At 52.8% G+C, this 21239-nt stretch overlaps 1 protein-coding gene across 2 annotated transcripts in view; it reads left to right on the plus strand.

The window, feature by feature from the left end:
* Positions 1-630: 630 nt before the first annotated feature.
* USH1C (USH1 protein network component harmonin) overlaps positions 631-21239 on the plus strand; it is a 45827-nt gene continuing 25218 nt past the window's right edge. Inside the window, exons 1-14 of one of the 2 annotated variants that reach the window (XM_026008163.2) lie at positions 631-790; positions 7595-7662; positions 8399-8542; positions 8623-8761; positions 13671-13779; positions 13914-13938; positions 14140-14197; positions 14500-14594; positions 16449-16533; positions 17506-17565; positions 17725-17781; positions 18069-18211; positions 19302-19367; positions 19743-19867. In XM_026008163.2, the coding sequence (XP_025863948.1) occupies positions 755-790; positions 7595-7662; positions 8399-8542; positions 8623-8761; positions 13671-13779; positions 13914-13938; positions 14140-14197; positions 14500-14594; positions 16449-16533; positions 17506-17565; positions 17725-17781; positions 18069-18211; positions 19302-19367; positions 19743-19867 (1210 nt within the window). In that variant the 5' untranslated portion in view covers positions 631-754. The remainder of the gene's footprint in view (positions 791-7594; positions 7663-8398; positions 8543-8622; positions 8762-13670; positions 13780-13913; positions 13939-14139; positions 14198-14499; positions 14595-16448; positions 16534-17505; positions 17566-17724; positions 17782-18068; positions 18212-19301; positions 19368-19742; positions 19868-21239) is intronic. The other variant, XM_026008164.2, reaches the window with a different exon arrangement.

Genomic DNA, 21239 nt, shown 5'->3' on the forward strand with positions numbered 1-21239 from the left:
GGCTCGGCAGGTGGGAGGGGAAGTCAGTTCAGGAGGGATACTGATACCCCACTGATTCAGGCCTCTGTGAGCGCATTAGACCCGGCCCCAAGGAATTCGCAGATCAAAGATTTCCTCCTCCGGGGAATTAGCCCGTGGAGAAGGCCATTATAGGGGGTAGGTCGGCTGAAAGAGAGATGCCCGGCAGGGGTGAAAGCCTCAGGGGCCGAGCCAGTGGCCCGCTATCTGCGGATCCATGGATCATCCCTACCCACCCTTGTGAGAGTCTCAGGACCTCCTCCAGAAAGTATTCTGACTCCTACAAAAAAGTCCCAAGTCTCCTCCCCACGTTTCCCGGGATCCTGTCCCCCAACTGCTTGTGTTTGGAGACCCGTCCGAGGGGAGCGCCGGCCTCGAGTCCGGCCGCCGCCGCCGCCACCACCACACACGCCCACGCACTCCAGACCCTTTGCTCGGGGTGTCGGTGGGAGGTGACAAGCTTCAGGACAGGTGTCCCGGGCGTCCCAGCAGCCCCGCCCAGGCCCCGCCCAGGCCCCGCCCACCGCTCCAGGCCCCGCCCACCGCGCCGGGCCCCGCCCCCACCGCGCCGGGCCCCGCCCCCACCGCTCCCGGGCCCCGCCCCCCACCGCTCCCGGGCCCCGCCCCCCACCGCTCCCGGGCCCGCGGCTCTCCGCTGCGGCTCCTGCCGGCTTGGGGCCGCCGGGCACCCGAACGAGCGAGTTGTGCGGGCGACGCGGCCCCGCCTGGCCCAGCCATGGACCGGAAGGTGGCTCGAGAATTCCGGCACAAGGTCAGAGCTGCGAGGGGCCCCTACAGCGTTCAGGACCCCGGAGTCCTGGCTGGGCTGTGGGGGGATGGACGCGCCCCGCCTACCCCTCCCTTTTCTAGCCCGGCCTCAGGGCTGTGGACCGACTGGGACCCCTGTGGGTTGTTCGGTTTCCAGCAGGGATCCCCAGTAAAATAAGGGAGGGGGCAGGAGGACTCCAGGTGTAGGAACCCGTGCACCGATCTCCAAAAAGTATTCTTTCTCCTTGCGCTTCCGAGGGCTGGGGCCTCTCTGGTGTTGGAATTCCTTGCAGCCTTGGCCTGAGACAGGAAGCTTCTCTGAAATGCCCCGTGGTGGGCAAATCCCAGCTCCTAGTGCCCCAAGCTCAGCGCTGTTGGAGCATATGCAGAGGATATGGGACAGTGTCTGAGAGGTGGGGATTGGTCGGAAGGGAAAGTGGTCCTCTCTCTCTGTCCTTTGACCTCAGAAAACGAGCTAGAAGCGCTTTAGGGAGCCTCCTCCCCATTTCAGGGCATTTCTTAGGGCCTGAGAAGCAGGTGAGGAACTGGTGCTGACCAGGGGGCAGTGGGAGGAAAGAAGGAAGTACAGAGAGTCAGCCACATTCTTCAGACAGAGATCTACAGCTCCCCTGGTGTGTCCCAATAGGAGACCTCAGGGATGGTCCAGGATTCTCAGAGGCTCTCACTGAAAGCTACTGGATTTCACCCAGGGCATTTCCTGAACAGTTTCCAGAGCTGTGCAGGAGCTACTGAGGCCCTGAAGTGAGAGAGGACCACTGGCAGTAACCCCAGTGGACCTCCCCACCAGGACTCAGAATGCTTCAGAGCTCAAGGGGGAAGCCAGGGGGGTCTAGAGCTACCCACAGGCCCTACCTGAGACGACTGTGTGCCCTGAGGCCCTCATAGAGCCCAGAGGGGCAGTGTCTTTAGACCAAGCCAAACCTCTTCTGAGGCCTGAGGGCGCTGAGCTCAGGTAGGCAAGGTCCGGGTGCTTAACCCTTCTCTCCCCACTTAGAGGCCCGGGGGAGCCAGAGTAGCCAGCCAATGTGTGGGCCACGGGAGCTAAGTGCCAGGGGGCAGTCATTCATCTAGTAAGTGTATTTTGAGTACCCACTCTGTGCCAGACCTCCTCTGTGCCCTGGAATTGCTGGCTGCACAGGTGAGAGAGGGACCCTACGCTATGGCTGGGTGCTGAGTGTGGGGGTCGAGGTTTGGTGGAGTACAAAGCAGGAAGCTCTACTGCCATGAGTCTCCTAAAAAAAGAGGCCTTGGGGATTTCTAAGAGTGAGAGATGGCTGGAAGTTCAGCAGGAGTTTGGGGACTGGCAAGTAGCAACCGGAGCACGAGACAGGGTTCACCTGCGCATCCTGTTGCACAGGGACACGAGAAGAGAAATTTCAGCTGCTGAGGACATTTGGTGAGTGTAGGTTTCAGGCAACCCACTTTGAAGGAACCCAACCTCTGTCCCCTCCCCCAAGACTCAGGCTTGAATTTCAGTTTCCTGCCCCTGGGCAGAAAGAAGGTAACATCAGGTCCTCATTGGCTTTTTCCCTATGGGTACTAGTCTTTGCCCCTTTTTGGAGAATTACCCCTGGGGTCCGTGGTGTCTGACTGCACCCTGAGGTTAGCCTCTGTTTTTCTTCTCCAGGCCCTGCAGCCTCCAGCGGGCCTCAGGCCTCTGTATTTCCACTGCTCTGCTCTTCCTCATCACAGGAGTCATTACCTATTAATGTCCCTGTGTGTGCAGGCGGGGCAGACACCAGGCTGGGCAAGGCCCTGGGCTGGACTTTGTGCCCTGCTGTTTCCGAGACAGCAGCAGCCTTCCCCTCCCAGGTTGGAGCTGTAGCAGAGGCTACAGCTGGGGGCACAGAGCCATGCTGGGCGAAATTTACAGCTCCTGCCGATTGCTCTCTAGCTGTCCCTCCATTGGTGTTGCAGAGCACATTTACCCCTTGGGAATGGCTTATGACCTAAATCTTTAGTTGTTGGAGGTAGCATGAAAAGTGGCATAGTGTCATGGAATGTGCTGTGTGGCCTCAAGCAAGTTATTAACCTCTCTGTGCCTCTCTGATTTGTTAAATGAGGATAATAATAATATTTAGCTCATAAAGTCCTTGTGAGTGTTGGAGGAGATCTACATGCACATAGGGAGTTCAGTGAGTCCTCAACGAATGTCTGCTGTTGCTATTATCTGATGTTAGGCAGAACGGGGTCCAATCTCAACCCTGCCACTCACTGCCAGTGAGACCTTGGGCAAGTCATTTAATCTGGGCTATCATTTCCTCAGCTGTGAGATGAGGTTCACAGTGCTTACCTCAGGGGGGTGATTAGGACTAAGTAGGAATTCAAGGACCAGCTACTCTGGACCTATAGTAACCCTTTGGTCCACAGCCACCTGGAGATACCTGCTGAGCATCCTGGTGGATGAGCCAGCAGGCTCCAGGCTGGGGAGGAGAGTCTGTTCCTCTGGGCTTGTGCAGTTTCCCCAGGACATCGGCAGCATTTTCATGCCCTTCCCAGCAACAGCCTTGGGCCAGGATACCAAGGAGAGGGGAGGGCAGCATCAGAGACTAAGGCTCTTCCCTGAAGAACCAGCTTTTCAAAAGAAGCAGGCTGCCCCTCTGCTCACTGCACCTGCACGTTGCAGGAATTTGGTTACTCATTTGCCCAAAAGGGCTTTATTGCCTGGTTAGCAATCATGCATTTATGGATATCCGTGGTGTACCCTGCCCGAGGCCAGCCAGGCACCTGGGGGTAGAAAGAGGGGATAAACGAGGAGGTCAGAAAGAGCCTCTGCCTTCCAGTGTTTTGCTAATCATGCATGCATCCATATCATAAACGTTGACTGAGCTCCTAATATTATGCCCAGCAGTACTCTAACCATTGAACAATAAAACAGAGTCCCTGGCTCCTTAGTCAGGAAGACAGACAGTTAACAAGTAACCCAATGCAAGTATCATATAATGCAAAGTAGTGATAAATGCTATGAAAAAAAATAAACTGGGATGAGAGGATAGAGAGCAACCAGATGGTAGTCAGAAAGGTCTCCCTGAATCTAGAAAGAAGTAAGGAAGGAGCCTTGGAGATGTATTTGGAAGAACATTCCAAGAAGAGGGAACAATAAGTACAAAGGCCCTGAGGCAAGTGTCTGCTTCCTGGCTTTAGGAACAGCAGGTGGGATGGTGTTTCTAAGAGGAATTATGGATTGAATAGAGTGTGGTGGGGGCTCAGTAGGCCACGGTCAGGACTTTGGGTTTTGTTCTCCAGTGATGGGAAGCCAGCCATGAGGGGACGGCTTTCCATTTAAAAGGGGTTGTTCTGAGTGCTGGTAGAGAGCAGACTAAGGGGGCTAGGAGCAGAAGGGGGACAGGAGACAGGAGGTGAGGGCTTGGACTAGCATGAGGAGTGGTGAGACCCAGAACTCAGGAGAAGATAGATCTGACAGGCTCTGCCGGTGGGTGGCTCTGGGTGTGGAGAGAGAGGCATTGAGAGGAAGTCTACATTTTGGGAGGAGCGTGCTGATGGGGACAAGAGGAGAGATAGCAGAAACCAAGAGTTCCATTTTGAATGTTTTGAGATGCCTGTTCAACCATTGAGCCAGTAGCTATGGGAGTCTGAAGTTGGCGGGAAGAAGTCTATCCTGGAGCCTCAGTGCATCCTTGAAGGATAAGTGATCGTTCAAACCCCGGAGACCAATGAGGTCACTTAGGGACATGGTGCAAATGAAGAGAGGGCCCAGGACAGAGCCAGGGTGCCCCAACCTTTCGAGGAAAGGAAATGGGGAAGGAACAGCAAATGAGATAGGAGAAGCAGGGAAGGAGGGCATGGTGAGCCGTGCTGAGCACTGGGTCAAGTGCCACCAGCTAACTAGCAGGACACAAGTGTCTTGAAAAGATGAAGAATAATAAAACAAGAAAAGAGCAAACCCAGTACTACCCAGGATGCATGCTCTGAAGGCCTGAGAGGAAGTGTGGCTGGATCTATTCATCCCATCCCATCAACATTTTTGGAAGGCCCACAGTCTGCCAGCTGCTGAGAACATAGAGTCTGTATTCATTTATTCCCACTTAGTTTTATTTGACAAACACTGAGAACTTACTATTTGCCAGGCACTGTGTCAAGCACTTAATGATTATTAATTTAAAGAATAATAAAAAAAAAAACCCAGTGATTAATCCCTCACAGAAGGATGAAATCCTATGAAGGAGGTATGTTTATACCCATTTTACAGATGAGGAGAATGGAGCACAGAGAAGCGCAGACCCAGGTGAGGAAGGGACTTGTTGGCCTCACCCTGTGCACTCTTCCCGGGCCTGTGTCTGGGCCACGCACAGATTAGCAGGGAGACGAGAGGGTAAAGAGAGGTGGAGAAGGCTGCAGAGTGGGTCTGGGGGCACCGAGGAAGAGATGCAGCCCACATTTCAGAACCCTTGAGATCTGAGAGCCCTGGGCACCGTCTGAAGTCCTTTGTCTATATTCACTTATTTAATCCCCACAACAGCCTGAGGAGGGCAGATGTTCATCGAGTGGAACAACATGCATTATTTAATTTGTTCTTGCTCTCTTTCTTGCTCTGGCTGGGTGCACACGTGGAGTTGTATTTGCATGAGCTGAATGTTGTTTGCTCCCCCTGTGCAGCTGTCCTGAAGGGGTCAGTCCACAGGGAGGAATGCCAGGGAATGAGGCTAGAAAGGGCCCAAGGCTCAACCCAGAGTTTTTGCCTCAAGGGTCTCAGAGAAGGACCCTGAATCCCAATCCCCCTCATACAGACCTGTAGTAGAGGGCCAGTTGAGCATCAGCCAGAGAATGCTGATGCAGGTTGGAGGGGACCTGACACAAGGTGGGCGGGGAAGGAGGGATTGAGTGGTAAAATCTTTGCAGATCGTGGGCTCCTTTAGAGTTTTGCCCCTACCAAGCGTGATCCAAGAAAAGGAATAGCTTTTCTTTTTAAGATTTTATTTATTTATTTCAGAGAGAGCATGCTTGAGAGAGCACAAGAGACAGAGCACAAACTGGGGTTGGGGTGGGGGTGGGTGGGTAGATGACTGGGGGCTCAATCTCAGGACCCTGGGATCATGACCTGAGCCAAAGGCAGATGCTTAACTGACTGAGCCACCCAGACACCCTGAAAAGGAAAAGCTTTTTAAATCGAATTAGAAAAAGAAGATACAGTGTTTTGCACACAGTAGGTGCTCAGTAAATATGTATTAGACAAGTGCACACAAAAATTCTATCTGCTAAGTGGATACTATGTGGTGGTTAGGAAAAAGGCAAAGGTTTTGGTGTATTAGACAAATGCATACAAAAATTTCTATCTGGATAGAACCAAGTAGATACTATGTGTGCCTTAGAAAAAAGGCAAAGGTTTTGGAGGCAGCGGTCTTAAGTTGGAGTCTCAGCTCTACTGCTTTTTCGACCCTTCTTTCCTCATCTATCAGATGGGGATGATAATATCCACGCACGTCAGAGGTTTGTTCTAAGGTTAAAGATAATTCACGTAAAGCTCCTCAGACACGGTTGGCAGTCAGCAAGCAATAGGACCTGAACGAGCGGACAAGGAGCAGTGCAAGGACTGGCTTCAGGGAGCCCCTACTCTAGGGCACTTTGTGCCATACTCCTGCTACCTGGCGCTCAGGGAGGGCCCCTGGCATGCTGTAGTCTGCGGCAGCAGGGGCCCGCAGAGGCGCACAGTGCCCAGTGGTGCCTGCTGAATGATGAACACACTCCAGTTGCTCTAGTCTAGAGCCTTCCTTTTATCCTCTTAGCTCAGCCCTGGGTCACCACCTTCCCGTCACTCCTCAGCACACATCTGCCACAGCCCTCCTGGATCTGTCCCTCTTAGCTCACTTCCAGCTTGTCACAAGAGAGTGGGTCACAGACTCATGCGAGACTGCCCTGCCTCCTCGCACCTGAACGCTGCCTTCATTTAAGGGGAGTCCAAGCCCACTCTTGTAGAGCCTTTCCTGACCATGCATAGCTCAGAGCCTCCTCACCCGCCTCCCAGCCTGAGGCCCTTCTTGCCCTCTTACTCAGTCTTAGGCTAAAGAGAGAGAGCCAAGAATATGATGAATAGAGATTCACGCTGCACTGTCCCAGGGAGTGGAATTTGGGGCTCCTCTACCCACCAGGTCCCTTGGGATTGAAGTGCTAATGAAACAGCTCCTGACCTTGACCTTGGAGTCCCAGCCATTGACGTCAGCAAACTTGAAATGATGTAACTTGACTCTCCCCTTGGGGGGGAAGCGGGGGACAGAAGGGACCTGGAGAGGTGAAGGAGTGGTCAGGAGGCTGACTAGTGGACAGAAGTCTGGGCCAACCCAGCTTAGGCCAGGACAGGACGGGGTGGAGTTGCCCCTGGCATTGGTGACACAGAAGGACAGTAGGGTGCTTCCAGAGGGTGGGATGTGCTATCTGAGCGAGTGGCCCAAATCCTTTCTGAAAGCGGTTATCCGGCACTATAGCCACCATCAGGTAAGACCATGGGCTCCTTCCAGACCGGGGAGCTGACACTGGCATTGCCACTCGGGGACTGTGCTGTCAAGTGGAAGGTCACGCGTGTGCATCTGACTATGCATCCACCCGGGGGAGAGGTTCAGCCTGGCCACATCTGGATGTGCACAAGTACTCTGGTGGCATCAGGGTGATCTGCATGTGGCTGATGTGTTACTGTCAGAGGACCCTGACTGCCCTCCTCTCGCAGCCCCAGCCCCGTGGACATGCTGAGGAGTGGCAGTGGCCTACCCCTCCCCTGGCATCTGCTATGGACATGCTGGGCCTGGGGTTAGAGTTCTCCCCTTGGGTTTTCCAGGTGGATTTTCTGATTGAAAATGATGCAGAGAAGGACTATCTGTATGACGTGCTGCGGATGTATCACCAGTAAGTGTGCGGGGTCCAGCTCCTGTGGACCAGCCGGGTACCTCTGCCTCCGGGAAACTCTGGGCTGGGATGTTCTGAGATGGAAGGACCTCTCCCTCCCATCCTGGGGGCTCTGGGAGAGGGGCAGACGCTCAGTGCTCCTGGGAATCACATGGATATGCCACGCACTTGCCTTAGCAAATACTTACACAAATACTCAGTGCAGAGCCATTGAAGGGTTTAAAGGAGGGGAGTGACATACATTTAGAAAATATCAGACAGGCATGAGCAGGCCGGCTGACAGCTGGAGAAGTGCAGGCTGAAGATGCTGAGGGTCTGAGAGGTGTGAGGAGTCATGGGAGGGATACTGTGAGGGCAGCTTACCTGTAGGGCAGAAGTGGGGACCAGGGTTCGAGAGGAGTCACCAGCATCTCACACGAGGTTTCCCGGCTGGAAAGATCCTGTGCTTTAGAATTAGGCAGAGTTGAGTTTGAATCCTGGCTTGAGTTCATCTGAGACTGGGTTAACAATCCCCACCTGGCCTGTTTCCTTGTGACATTAAATGTGGAATAGTGAAGCTCTCATGAGGCCCCTGGCCCAGAATTAGGGGCTCTGGGCTTTACAGGAGCGTTCTCTCCACTTCCAAGGCCTGGACTCAGTGGGTGAGGACCCAGCCGAGGACCAGTTCCTCTGGGGATCCTTGAGTGTCAGAGACCGTGGCCATGGATGAGGCTCCCTGTTCCCCGTGTCTCTGCAGAACCATGGACGTGGCCGTGCTTGTGGGAGACCTGAAGCTGGTCATCAATGAGCCTAGCCGCCTGCCACTATTTGACGCCATCAGGCCCCTGATCCCACTGAAGCACCAGGTGGAGTACGACCAACTGACCCCCCGGCGCTCCAGGTACCGACGGTGCCACCAGGCCAGAGGCAGGGGTGGGAGAGGTCACCGGGGAGGGACATCACTGGCTCCTCCCATGGCAGGAAGCTGAAGGAGGTGCGTCTGGACCGTCTGCACCCCGAAGGCCTGGGCCTCAGTGTTCGTGGGGGCCTCGAGTTCGGCTGCGGGCTCTTCATCTCCCACCTCATCAAAGGTGGTCAGGCTGACAGCGTTGGGCTCCAGGTGAGTGAGCAGAGTCCCGCAGAACAAGGGGTCAGGGCCTCGGCCTTCCTGCCTCCCCTCACAATGGGATCGCCTCGCCTTTCTGAGACATTAGGGGAGGAAGAAGCCCACACATCCTGACAGATTTTCTTCAGGCCCATAGAAATCAGGCTGCGGGCAGTTGCCTGTTTTCTTCAGTCAAGCTGGGATGTATCACCCAATCCCAGCTATTGACCCCTCCCCTACTGCAATCCCCCCCACCTCCCCTACTTCCCAAAGGAGGAGCGTAGTTACCTCCTGGCACCTGAAGCTCTGGACGTGTAGCCTTTCACTGGAAGGGAGAAGGAAATCCCACTGTAGTGTGGTGTTTGAGAGCATAGACCCCAGAGCCAGACTGTCCTGGCTTTGCAACTCATGAACTATGGGACTATGAAGAAATTACTTAACCCCATGCCTCAGTTTTCTCATCTATAAAATGGGGATAACAATAGCATTCCCTACCTCATTGGGTTGTCATGAGGAGACAGTGGATTCATATCCTAAAGTACTAACAAAAGTGCCCAGCACATAGTGCTATGTGTTTGTTAAGTAAGCAGGGACGGAGATTTAATGAACACCTGTTTTGTGCCAGGTGACGTGCTCACAACTGGTCCTCATGATATCATCCCCATTTTCCAGAGTTAACAGACTTGAGTAAAGTCACAGCCAGGAAGTGGCCGAGTCAGGACTTGAACCCAGGTCTCCGGACTGCCAGGCCCAGGGATCTGTCTTCAGCACCCCAGGGTGCCTCTCCCTCGGGGTCCCACACCTCCGTGCCTGAGCAGAGATGGGCTGACCTCCAGATCTCGCTCCTGCTGGAGGAGCCCAGAGCTGGGTTCTTGTGCGCCCAGATCGAAGAGGCCCTCCCAGCCCCCCACCCCCACCCCAAAGCTGCCAGCATGTTTGTTATCAGGCTGCCAAGACAGGGGCTTTGGGGGGCTCAAAGACTTATGGTACAAGAAGTGGGAGCGGACAGACATTGCTTTGTTCTAAATCCCTGTCTCACGGCTCGCCAGTGGCGGCTGAAATTTCAGCCACTTCATTACTCTTCTCCTGTGGGGCACATTTTCCAGCCCAGAAACACAGCCAGAGGGGGAAAAAAAAAAAAAAAACATAATGAGCTCCTCTCTCAGCGTCGACGGAGGCCCTCTTTTTTTCCGGGGCGAGCTCTCCTACTAGGACAGGCATTTCTCAACGATGCCTATTGGGGCCATCGGGGCATTTTAATGCAACTCAGAAGTCTACCCTCCCACCTGTTTCTCAGGCTTATAAATTATCTTCTCTTTCTTGGGCTGCTGGGCTCATCTGTCCTTTGTGCCCCCGTCCCTCAGATCGTCATTTCATTGTGGCCTTTGCACAAAGGGCCTTTTGCACGGTTCCACGCTGGAGCGAGAGAGAGGAAAGCTGATACGGTAGCCTGAGCCCCAGGGGCTGTATGGGAATCATTCTGACTGGGGTCCCAAACAGGTTCCTTTTAGGAACAACACAGGGAACCTCACTCAGAGGAGCTTGGGGACAACATCCGCATCCATTCACCTGTCTGAGGTTCATGTTTCTGGGAAGATCTCATGCCTGAGATCTGCAGACAGGAGAAGATTCTGGAAGGCAGGGGAGGGACATGTTCAGACACAGCCTGGCTAGACTGAAGGACCTGCTGATTTGATCTGTTTTGTCCACCTACTGGATATAGTTTAGATTTTTTTTCAAGTGTGTCCTGTCTGAAGCTTTGCCCTATGCTCTGCACAGGGCCGCCTACACTGTACCACATGCTCTGCAGTCCCAGGCTAGAGAATGATGCTGTGTGCCTTGGTTGTCCTAACCCTAAAATGGACAGAGTAATCTCTGCCTTTCCTGTGGGACTTGAGGTCACTTGTGACAGGTGGCAGGAATCCAGAGAGGACAGGATGTAGGGAACTGCAGCCAGGCTTGGCCAGGTGCCCTCCCTCTCTGCTTCTAGATGCCCAAGAGACAAAACTTGTTGTCTATAGGGGACACCTGACTTCAAATCCCAGCAACACTGTTTACCAACGGGGTGACCTCAAGCAAATGACTTTTGGTTTTTTTGTTTGTTTGTTTGTTTGTTTTTAAGATTTTATTTAGGGGCACCTGGGTGGCTCAGTGGTTGAGCGTCTGCCTGCCTTCGGCTCAGGCTGTGATCCCGAGGTCCTGGGATTGAGTCCCGCATTGGGCTCCCTGCATGGAGCCTGCTTCTCCCTCTGCCTATGTCTCTGCCCCTCTCTCTCTCTCTCTCATGAATAAATAATAATAATAAAAAAAAGAGGCAGAGACATAGGCAGAGGGAGAAGCAGGCTCCATGCAGGGAGCCCAATGCGGGACTCAATCCCAGGACCTCGGGATCACAGCCTGAGCCGAAGGCAGGCAGACGCTCAACCACTGAGCCACCCAGGTGCCCTGAGCAAATCACTTCTGTTCTCTGATTCTCAGTTTCCTCATTTGATTAACAGAAACAGAGTTGCTGTAAAATGTGGGTACAAGGAGCTAGCCTGGCTGCTCTCCTGACACGAGATGTCCCTAGAAACCTAGAGAGGTCTTTAGCAAGCCCGTCTCTCTGGTGTCTTTTTGAGCCCCTTGCCACTCTCATCAGGCCCCTAAGAGGACTGGGGTGTGTGGAGGTGTGGAAGGGAAACATTGAGGTGGTAACATCGAAAAGGTGACTCTGTAGGGATGTTGAAAGGGTGGGAGTTGGCCTAGGTGAACCCCTCACAGGCTGCAGCCTGCCCAGCTCCCAGACCCCACAGAGTCAAGTTGTGTCCCCTACATGTACCAACAAGTCCCCAAAGGGACAGTACATATGGTGTGAGTTAAGCTGCCGGTTGACTTGGCCTGGCCTCAAGCTGGAGAGGGGCACCCAGGATCCAGTCCCTGTTTTGCAGCTCAGGCTTCGTGACCTTAGATAACATCTTCTCCCTGGGCCACAGTTTCATCTGATAACTAAGGGTCCCTCTAGCCCTGCAGTTATTAAGTGAAGAGCTTTGGGACTGATCCCCAGAGCTAAGGCACCTGGAGGGGCCTGCAGCAGCATCCAGCAGGGGATGAGCTCACCACAGCTCTGTATCCAGGGCTGGCCCTGCAGGCCGGTGAGCCCCTGTCTCTCCTGATCCAATGAGGCCTGATGTCCTGCAGAGAGAGCAGGAGTCTTTAGGGCTTGGACCCAATTAATTATAACAATAATGACCATTTATTGATTACTGATGGTATACCAGGTGCTGGCTGGCTTACACGTACATGTTTAGTTCTGGAAGCAACCAGAACATTTCCCCATTTTACAGATGAGAGGAACTGAGGTTCAGAAGGTTCAAGAGACTTGCACAAGGTCCTTTTTCTTCTTCTGGGGACAGCATCCATAGACATTCAGAATGATCCAGCATTTGACACACAGTTGTAGGCCATCCTATAGCACAGCCTTGAACAAAACTAGGCTGCTCTGAACCCCTGCTAATAGAATCATTTACCTTTAGACCAAGAAGAGTGGGAAGGCACCAAACTCTGCATGTGGCACGTGCTCAGGCCAGCTTTGAGGAGTTTGTGCTGTGACACCTACAGTTCTTTTTTTTAAGATTATTTATTTATTTATTCAAGAGGGCAAGAGAGCGTGGGGAAGGAGCAGAGGGGGAGAGACAGAGTCCTCACTAAGTGCAGAGCCCGATGTGGGGCTCGATCTCATGACCCTGAGATCATGACCTGAGCTGAAACCAAGAGTCAGACACTTAACCAAGTGCACCATCAGGGTGCCCAGGTACCTAGAGTTCTTAAAAGGTCTAAAATGAAGAAACGCAGCAGCAGGGGGTATGGTGGTTCCATGTGTGCTGTGTGTTTGTTGACAGGATCAAGCATGCTTTCCCTATTGAAGAGCAGAAAATCATTGTGAAAGTCTTGAAGGCACAAGCACAGAATCAGAAACCTAAATAAATAATGAAGTTTTTATGAGTAATAAAAAAAAAATTAAAAAAAAAAAAAAAAAGAATTGCCCAAGACCATTCAGCTAATGAGAATAGAAGCAGGGGTTTGAAGCCAGGACATCTGACACCAAAGCCTTGTGTTTATTCACTGTTCTTTGCTTGCCCAGCATGGGGGTCAGAGGCCAGGGCTGTGGCTGAGTTAAAATGTCCACTGAGCTTCCACAGGGTGGGAAGAAAGAAACTGCATGTGTGTCAGTGATGCGAACTTGAGTCAGGAATCATAGAAGTTCCCCGCCCTGACTCACTTACGGTGTTACAGTGATTAACAAAGACTGGAGAGCTTGCTCCTTGGGGTGGGGTGGGGCAAAGGCCAAGGAAGAGCTGCTTGAATCTAGGTGAAGGGGTGTCCTTTGCATGGGTTCCAGATCCTGATGGTGACCCAGTGGGGCAAAAGGGGCCCTGAAGGGGCACCCGGGTGGCTCAGTGGTTGAATGTCTGCCTTTGGCTCAGGTCGTGATCCCAGAGTCCTGGGATTGAGTCCCACATCGGGCAGGGAGCCTGCTTCTCCCTCTGCCTGTGTCTGTCTGTCTCTCTCTCTCTCTCTGTCTCTCATGAATAAATAAATAAAATCTTTAAAAAGGGGGGCACTGAAATGAGGGCACAGAGTCCCGAGTTCTAGTTCCATTCTGCTGCCCACTCTCTGTGCCTCTCACCTCCCGTGTTGGTGCTCCCATCTGCAAAATGGGTCAGAAAGACTGCTTGGAAGTGTCACTACCATGGGATCCTTTAGACTAATGGAGAGTGCGTTGGTTATAACAAAGTACTAGGGTCCATGCCAAGGTTTCTTCTGAGGGAAGGTGTGGTCAGCGTCCCTCTTCCTGGAGAGCAGGCCCGGAGCATCTGGCAGCAAGCCTGCCCAGCTGCCTGAGGCCCCCTCAACCTAGTGCCCATTCCCTCCGTCTGTGGCCAAGGTAGGGGATGAGATCGTGCGCATCAACGGATATTCCATCTCCTCCTGCACCCATGAGGAGGTCATCAACCTTATCAGGACCAAGAAGACTGTATCCATCAAAGTGAGACGTGAGTGAGGCCAGAGGGCAGGGGGCACTCAAGGAGGGCATGGCTAGGGTGGGGTAGGCAGCGGGGTCCCTGGCTCCTGGGGGAGGAAGAGAGGGCAGAGGAGCCGTGCTAACTGCCTTGCCTTTCTCCCACAGACATTGGCCTGATTCCTGTGAAGAGGTGAGCAGGACCCTCCTCTGCAGATTCTTCCCCGTGGGCTCAGGGTCCTGGGATTGGCTGTGGGGTCCGGCGTCAGCCCGGCCAGCACTGCTTCTGGGCCAGAGGTGGCTGGAGGCTCCAGACGGGCAGATCTGGATTTGGAGCCTGGCTCCTCACACATCTGTCTCTAATGACTGCTCTTCTATTTCCCCTTCCCACCAGCTCTCCTGACGAACCCCTCAAATGGCAGTACGTGGACCAGTTTGTGTCAGAATCCGAGGTAAGGGTCAGGGCCACCTCTGCTGGGGTTTGGATGGGGTTGTCTTCAGGGAAGGGCAGCTAGTCCCAAAGGGAGGGTTGCCCCAGAGATGTGCATTCAGGAGCTTCAGACAGGCTCCAAGGGCATCCAGAAGGTCCCTGAGGGTGCTGGGCCCTCAGCCAGGTCCAGCTGGTGCAGACATACCCCCCAGGGATATATCGGTGAGCAGTCCCATGTGGTGATAGCGGTGCTTGCTCTAAAGGGCTTTGTGAAATCAAGAGCCTCTTGCACACCCAGTGACTCTTATCTGGTACTTCCTCCAGGGTGGGCGGAGTACCCTGAGCTTCCCTGGCAGTCGGGAAAACAAGGAGAAGAAGGTCTTCATCAGCCTGGTGGGATCCCGGGGCCTTGGCTGCAGGTAGGTGGCAGGCCTGCCCTGAGGGTCACTCATGGCCGAGAGACCCCAGTACACCCCTAGCCCCTCCCCCTTTCTCACTGCTGCTTCTGAAGAGATGACCTTCTCGGCACCTGATTTCTTTTCTGAGCCTCACAACAGCCTTCCAAGGCCAGAGGGACAGTTTTAACAGGCCCATTTTACAGATGAGGAAGCTGAAGCCCAAAAGCAGACCCACGTTCCTTTGGTGGGCTTCAGTCACTGCAAAAGGAGCCTGTCCAAGTGATGATCTCTGTTACGGTTCCCTGGTCATTTATTACCTTGTGGGCTTCCTTCAGTGGCAGCCAGGAAATTGCAAACAGGCATCAGGCCACGTGGGGTGTTCTTATTAAGCACACAGGTGCCACAGTTATAGATGCAGTTTCCAGCCCCTGCTCTGGCACCTATGAGCTCTAGAACCTTGGACTAGTCCCTTAGCCACTCTGAGCCTAGGATCCCCACAAAACTAGTTGTTGTGAGGACAGAGGAGATCACAGAAGTACCAGCTTCGTGCCTAGTAGGTAGTGAGCAGCTGGTAAACGTCAGCTGTTATTAAGTTTTTCAAATTATTCCCATCCACTCACATTTATTTAACACTTTTCTGCCAAGCATAAGTGATAAAAAGTCCCTCCTTCCTAAGAGATTACAAGATAGAATATAGTGAATGTGGAAGCCAGCCGCTGAAGAGCTACAGCGTAGAGTGGCAAGCGCTCTGATGGAGTTGTGTTTTGCGTCAGAGATGGCAGATAGATCTCCCGTACTGTGCTATTTCTAATCAATTAGTGGTCGCGGCCTCAAGTACTACGGTTGGCCCTTGAGCAACACAAGGATCAGGGGCGCTGACCCCCTGCATCATCCCAAATCCATGCATAAACTTCTGACTCCCCAAATTTCACTAATAGTATACTGTGGACTGGAAGCCTTACCGATAACATAAACAGTTGCTTAACACATCTTTTGTGTTTTACGTATTATATACTATCTTCTTATGGTAAAGTAAGCGAGGGAAAAGAAACTGTTGTTAAGAAAATCATAAGGAAGGGGCACCTGGACAGCTCAGTCAGTTAAGCACCTGCCTTCGGCTCAGATTGTGATCCTGGGATTCTGGGATTGAGCCCCCGCATTGGGCTCCCTGCTCAGCTGGGGAGACAGCTTCTCTCTCTCCTGCTGCCCTTCCTGCTGCTTGTGCTCTTTCTCTCAAATAAATAAATAAAATCTTAAAAAAGAAAATCATGAGGAAGAGAAAATACATTTACAGCGCTATACTGTAAGAAATCCACATATAAGTGGACCCATGCAGTTCTAACCCGTGTTGTTCCAGGGTCACCTGTACTTTGGAAAGAACTGTAAGGCTGTATCTAGATTTGATAGAAAAGAGTGCTGTGATCGATTAGTGATGCCTGCCACAGGTGTGGGAGGAGGAAATAATGGCACAAATGCTGTTCTTGGTGTAGTATCTTAGGAGCGCTGAGGAGGGAGCAGCTAGCTGAGGCTTGGGAGAGACTAAGGAGCTTGGTGAGAACCTTGTAGAAGAGATAGCATTTGAGTCTTAAGGAATGAATAGGAAAGTACTAGAAAGAGAGAAGAAACAGCATGTGCCATATATTGGGTGAGGGATTGGATAGCGGGAATCACAAATATTTTTTTTTGTGGCGGTTGCCACAGGGAAATGAGGCTGGGCAGGTGAAGAATGGAGCACCACGGGTGCTGAGCCTCCTGGGTGACCTGAGCTTCAGGGGCCAGAGCACAGGACATGCAGGCAGAGAGCACAGGACACTGACAATGAACAATGCTGCAGGGATGAGCGGAGCCTCACCTGATTTCCCATCTCTTCCACAGCATTTCCAGTGGGCCCGTCCAGAAACCCGGCATCTTTATCAGCCACGTGAAGCCTGGCTCCCTGTCTGCCGAGGTGGGGTTAGAGGTGAGTGACCCTGGCGCGGCCCCAGTGGGGTAAGGGGTCAGACGATGATCACACAGCGACAGGGGCACGGGCCTTCCCACACAGCCCTCTCCCAGCAGCCACTGGCTATGATTCCTACCCGCCCCCAAGGAAAGCTTCACATTTGACCTTTCTACAGTCTCCTCCAGCTCCAAGAGCCTTTGCTCCTGAGCTTGGGAATGTAGTAATAATAAAGAATTGATGTTCACTGAGTGTTTCCTGGGTCGGACATTGTTCTAAGTCCTTTAAAATTTGCAAGAACTCTGAGAATTAGGTAGTGTCATTATCCTCATTTTACAGATGGAGAAACTGAGACTTGGAGAGAGTATGTGATTTTTCACATCGTGTAATAAGTGATAATAAGATCGTGTAATAAGTGTGATAGGGCTGGGATTCAAACCTAGGTGGTCTGAGGCCAGAGCCAGAGCTCTTACTCTCTACTCTGGACAAGTTACCTCCTGTTGCTATGCTTCAGTTTCCTCTCCTATAAAATGGGGGCATAGCCTTCCTTCTAGGGTCGTTGTGTGGATTAATTCATTAAGCGAATTAATACATATACTTCAAACAGTGCCTGGCACATAGTAGGTGATTGATGGATGTTAGCTGTTATACAAATTATTATCATGGCTCAAAACAGCCTCAGCTATATGAGAAACCAAAGGGCTCCTGTGTCTACAAGCTGATTTATGACATTTTTGAAGCAAATGTCATAAATTAAGCCAAAGGAATGAACCTCTAGTGGTATAATATTTGACCACTGATAAAAGAGACCTGAGGTGGATGCACCTTGAGAGGATCCCATCAGAGCTTTCTAACTGCTGTGTCAGGAAGAGTTGAGGTGCAGCCACTTGAAGGCTCAACATCTGACCCTGGCCACCAGGGGACGCCCTTCGTGCAGATGAGTGGGTTTACAGATAGTGCAAACACGCTGACCCTTCTCCCTTTCTACACCAGGCAGGGGACCAGATTGTCGAAGTCAATGGCATCGACTTCTCCAACCTGGACCACAAGGAGGTGAGAGGTGGGGTATTCAGCTACTGGTCGTTTTCATGTCTGCCCTCTACTTCTCGTGGCCCTCTCTCCTTGCCGCGGTCTGAGACCATCTGTGCTCTCTAGAGACCTTGACCGCCCTGATCTGTCAGTCTTCAGCCAACTGTCCACTTGTCCCCCCAGGCCGTGAACGTGCTGAAGAGTAGCCGCAGCCTGACCATCTCCATTGTAGCTGGAGCTGTAAGTCCAGGATGACCCGGTATGGGGCCCCTAAACCCTGACCTCCAGCCCCAGCCATTCAGACCCCTGATCTCTGTCACACACTCCCGGGAAAGGCCAGAGGGTCTCTATTCCTGAAGCTCTGAGAGAGCAGAGGGAGAGATCTCTGCCCAGCCAGGAGAAGCTTGCTCAGAGACAGCAGGAGCCACAGTGAAGACAACCTGCATCTTGGTCCCCAGGGCTGTGGCAGTGGGTGCCCAGGTTCCTCCCCAGGAGACTGAGTAAGGGGCCTCTTTTCACTCCCTGAGGGCCGTGAGCTGTTCCTGACAGACCGGGAGCGGCTGGAGGAGGCACGGCAGCGTGAGCTGCAGCGGCAGGAGCTTCTCATGCAGAAGCGGCTGGCTATGGAGTCCAACAAGATCCTCCAGGAGCAGCAGGAGATGGAGCGACAGTAAGTGTGGCCAGCCCGGATGCTCCTCCCCGACCCTCCCTGCCCACTGAGTCCTGGGCCAGATGCATCCTGCCCCCCTGAGGCCTGTCTTCAGATCACATGGGTTCAGTGGTGGTCCGTGCAGCCATCCCTTGCTGCCAGACCACCAAGCTCTTCCCTGCAGCTGAGGTGAGCCCCTGACTTCCAAAACCCACAAGTATGGAAGATGAGGATGCTATTAGCACTAAGTAGCTAACATTTTTGAGTATCAGTCATGTGGCTGGCCTTGTGTCAGGGCCTTGTTCACGTTTTACTTAATTCCTACAATAGCTCGGGAAGATAGATGATATTCACCCATTTTACAAGTGAGGAGACTGAGAGGTCTTAACTCAGAGAGGGTAAGCCACTTGTGAACAAAGGCACACATGGCTGAGCTGGGATTCATACCTGTCTGTGGTAATAAGGCCCCACTTCCTGGAGTTGATCGAGATCATGGACTAAAAGAATAAATGGTGTGAGCCATTCACACACACACACACACACACACACACACACACACACACAAACTGTCAACTCCAGATACATTCTAAGAGTGTAAAAGGAATTTGGGAAAGGAAGGTGAACAGGATCTTCACCTCTTTTCTCCATCACAGAATGAGCCTGGAGAACCAGCCCTGGTGGTACCTCTGCCCATTGCCCTGGCCTTGGCCAGCAGCCCTGACTACATGGGGCCTAGGGTCCTCTTCCTGGAGGACCTCACTCCAGCCAGGCCCTGCCTGTCATCAGTCACTTTATCTAAGTGTTTGGAGGTAGACACAGAGTGGGGCCTGTGTTGATCTGCCTCCCATCCCTGGCATCACAGAATCTCCGCTCAGCAGTGCCAGACAAAACCATACATGGGGCCCAGATTTTGTTGGACCTGTTTCCCCAGCATCCAAATCTGGTCCAGGCATCCTTGGATGGGAGCCTGGAAGAAAGATTTTAAACCTTTCTCAAAGCAGGAATTAGCTCCAAGGAAGAGTTAACTTCTCTCGCGTAGTCTCCAGCACGCCATCTTGGATGTTCTATGTCTCTTGCATAGACTCCAACATGCCATGAATTTGTGTTTCAGAAGGAAAAAGGAAATTGCCCAGAAGGCAGCAGAGGAGAATGAAAGATACCGGAAGGAGATGGAACAGTGAGTGCCTGGGTCCCCATGCCTGCACACACGTGTCAGTGTGCAGACATGAGTGTGCTCTCGGGACTGTGGCCAGCCAGAGGCCACCTCCAGGCCCGGTTTGCCTGGCCCTCTTGTCCCCTGGTGGATCGCCATTATCTGTAGCCATTCCATAGTTCTAGCCCATCGTGTTAGGGTAACTAGAACGTGGTCTTGTAATTCCCAGGGTAACATTCACACTCAATGCAGATTACGACGAGTACCAGGGACTTTGTTTTCTTCAGCATAGCTAGAGCCACGTGACCGCTTCCCGGGCTGTTTAGGGTTTCCCAGTAGACAGAGGGCGGGCCTGTAAAAATCCTGACCCCAGTCACAGGCATGGGGATCTTATTTCAGGATTGTGGAAGAGGAGGAGAAGTTTAAGAAGCAGTGGGAAGAAGACTGGGGCTCAAAGGAACAGCTACTCTCACCTAAAACCATCACCGCAGAGGTGCACCCAATACCCCTTCGCAAGCCTAAGTGTATGTATCATGTGCTGCGGGAGGGGGCTTCCTTCTGGGGCCTGGGGTTTGAGGAGTATGTAGAAAGAGATGCTGGTCTTCCTCCACTCACCACCACTTCCCCAGGTGAAGAGTCCGTGGCTCCTTGGGCCGCATCTTCTTCATGGAGGGGCAGCCATGTGCCGGGGCACTGGGATGGGTGGGATCTGTCTGCCCCCCTGTCCCCGGGGGCCTGCTGCCAGGCTCTCTCCCACAACACAGATTTAGGCAGGTGGACCTCTCCCCATGCCTTTGCGCTGCTGACCAGGGAGTGGAGAGCTGTGGCAAAAGTGAGCTGCTCATGGGATCATCATCTCAGTTTGCTGGGTGTCATGTCCACATCCCACCTGATTCTGAGTCAGAGTGGGGTGCAACAGCAGCCAGAAAGAGGGGAAATGCTCATGTTGGAGAAGACTCTGGTGGTCCAGGGCTGATGGGTACTGTGGGGAGAGCTGACCTGAAGCGCCCCTGCCACCTGCATCCCTGTGTGTAGGCAATGGTCATATCCCTTCAGGGATGGAGTCAGGAAGAGGACTGAGACCCCTCTGAGACCCAAACTGTGGCCATCCTGGGGCCTCAGCTCCCTCTGCCCTTCACCCCTCCTTTCTTCATCTATCCTGGGTTCTTACCTCCAATTTCAGGCCAGGCCTCCACCACCTATTCCCCTGTCCACCTGCTCTCAACCCCAACTGGCAGGATGTCTCTTCAAGGGGCAGCTCACACCACCAGTGCAAAGTGGGGGCTCAGTCTCCATGCTTCTCCAGTCGGCTGGTGGTAGGAAGCCAAGTAAGGTAGCTTGGGGGCCATAGTAATCACGAGTCCAGGATTCCAGATTGAGCCTTACTCTCACTTTACATGACAAAGGGCCAGTTCTAATGTGGCTGATTGTGCCCAGCTGACCTGGGAACCTGTAGATACGGGGTGAATCTATATACTTAAGAACCAAGATTCCCCATCTCTCCTGTGTCACAGCCATTTGGCATCTTGTGATGGGGTCTGGACAACTCTGGCCCCAACTTTGGATCATACCTGAGCCCTAGAGGGACGTCATCTTGCCAACACAGTCCACTTGGGTCAATGAAGAGGTTGGACAGGGCATCTGGGTGGTCCCATTTCACCCTCCCTGGGGCGAGGCAGATACCTGCCAGCACATTCCTTCCTGGCAGCAGGGTGTGGTGTCATCTCAGGGTCCTCTCAGAAGGACAAAGCGAGCTCTCATCAGCCTCCCCCCTGACATTTGGTATTAGTTGAGGATGTGGCCAGAGCTAAATTCCTGGTGAATAATCTGTGTTTTAGACAGGGAGCTAATTTGCTCTTATGAGTGAAAGAGGAGCTTCAGAAGGAGAGAAATCGA

Source organism: Vulpes vulpes, chromosome 11, assembly GCF_048418805.1.
Source record: "Vulpes vulpes isolate BD-2025 chromosome 11, VulVul3, whole genome shotgun sequence".
Lineage (NCBI taxonomy): Eukaryota > Metazoa > Chordata > Mammalia > Carnivora > Canidae > Vulpes > Vulpes vulpes.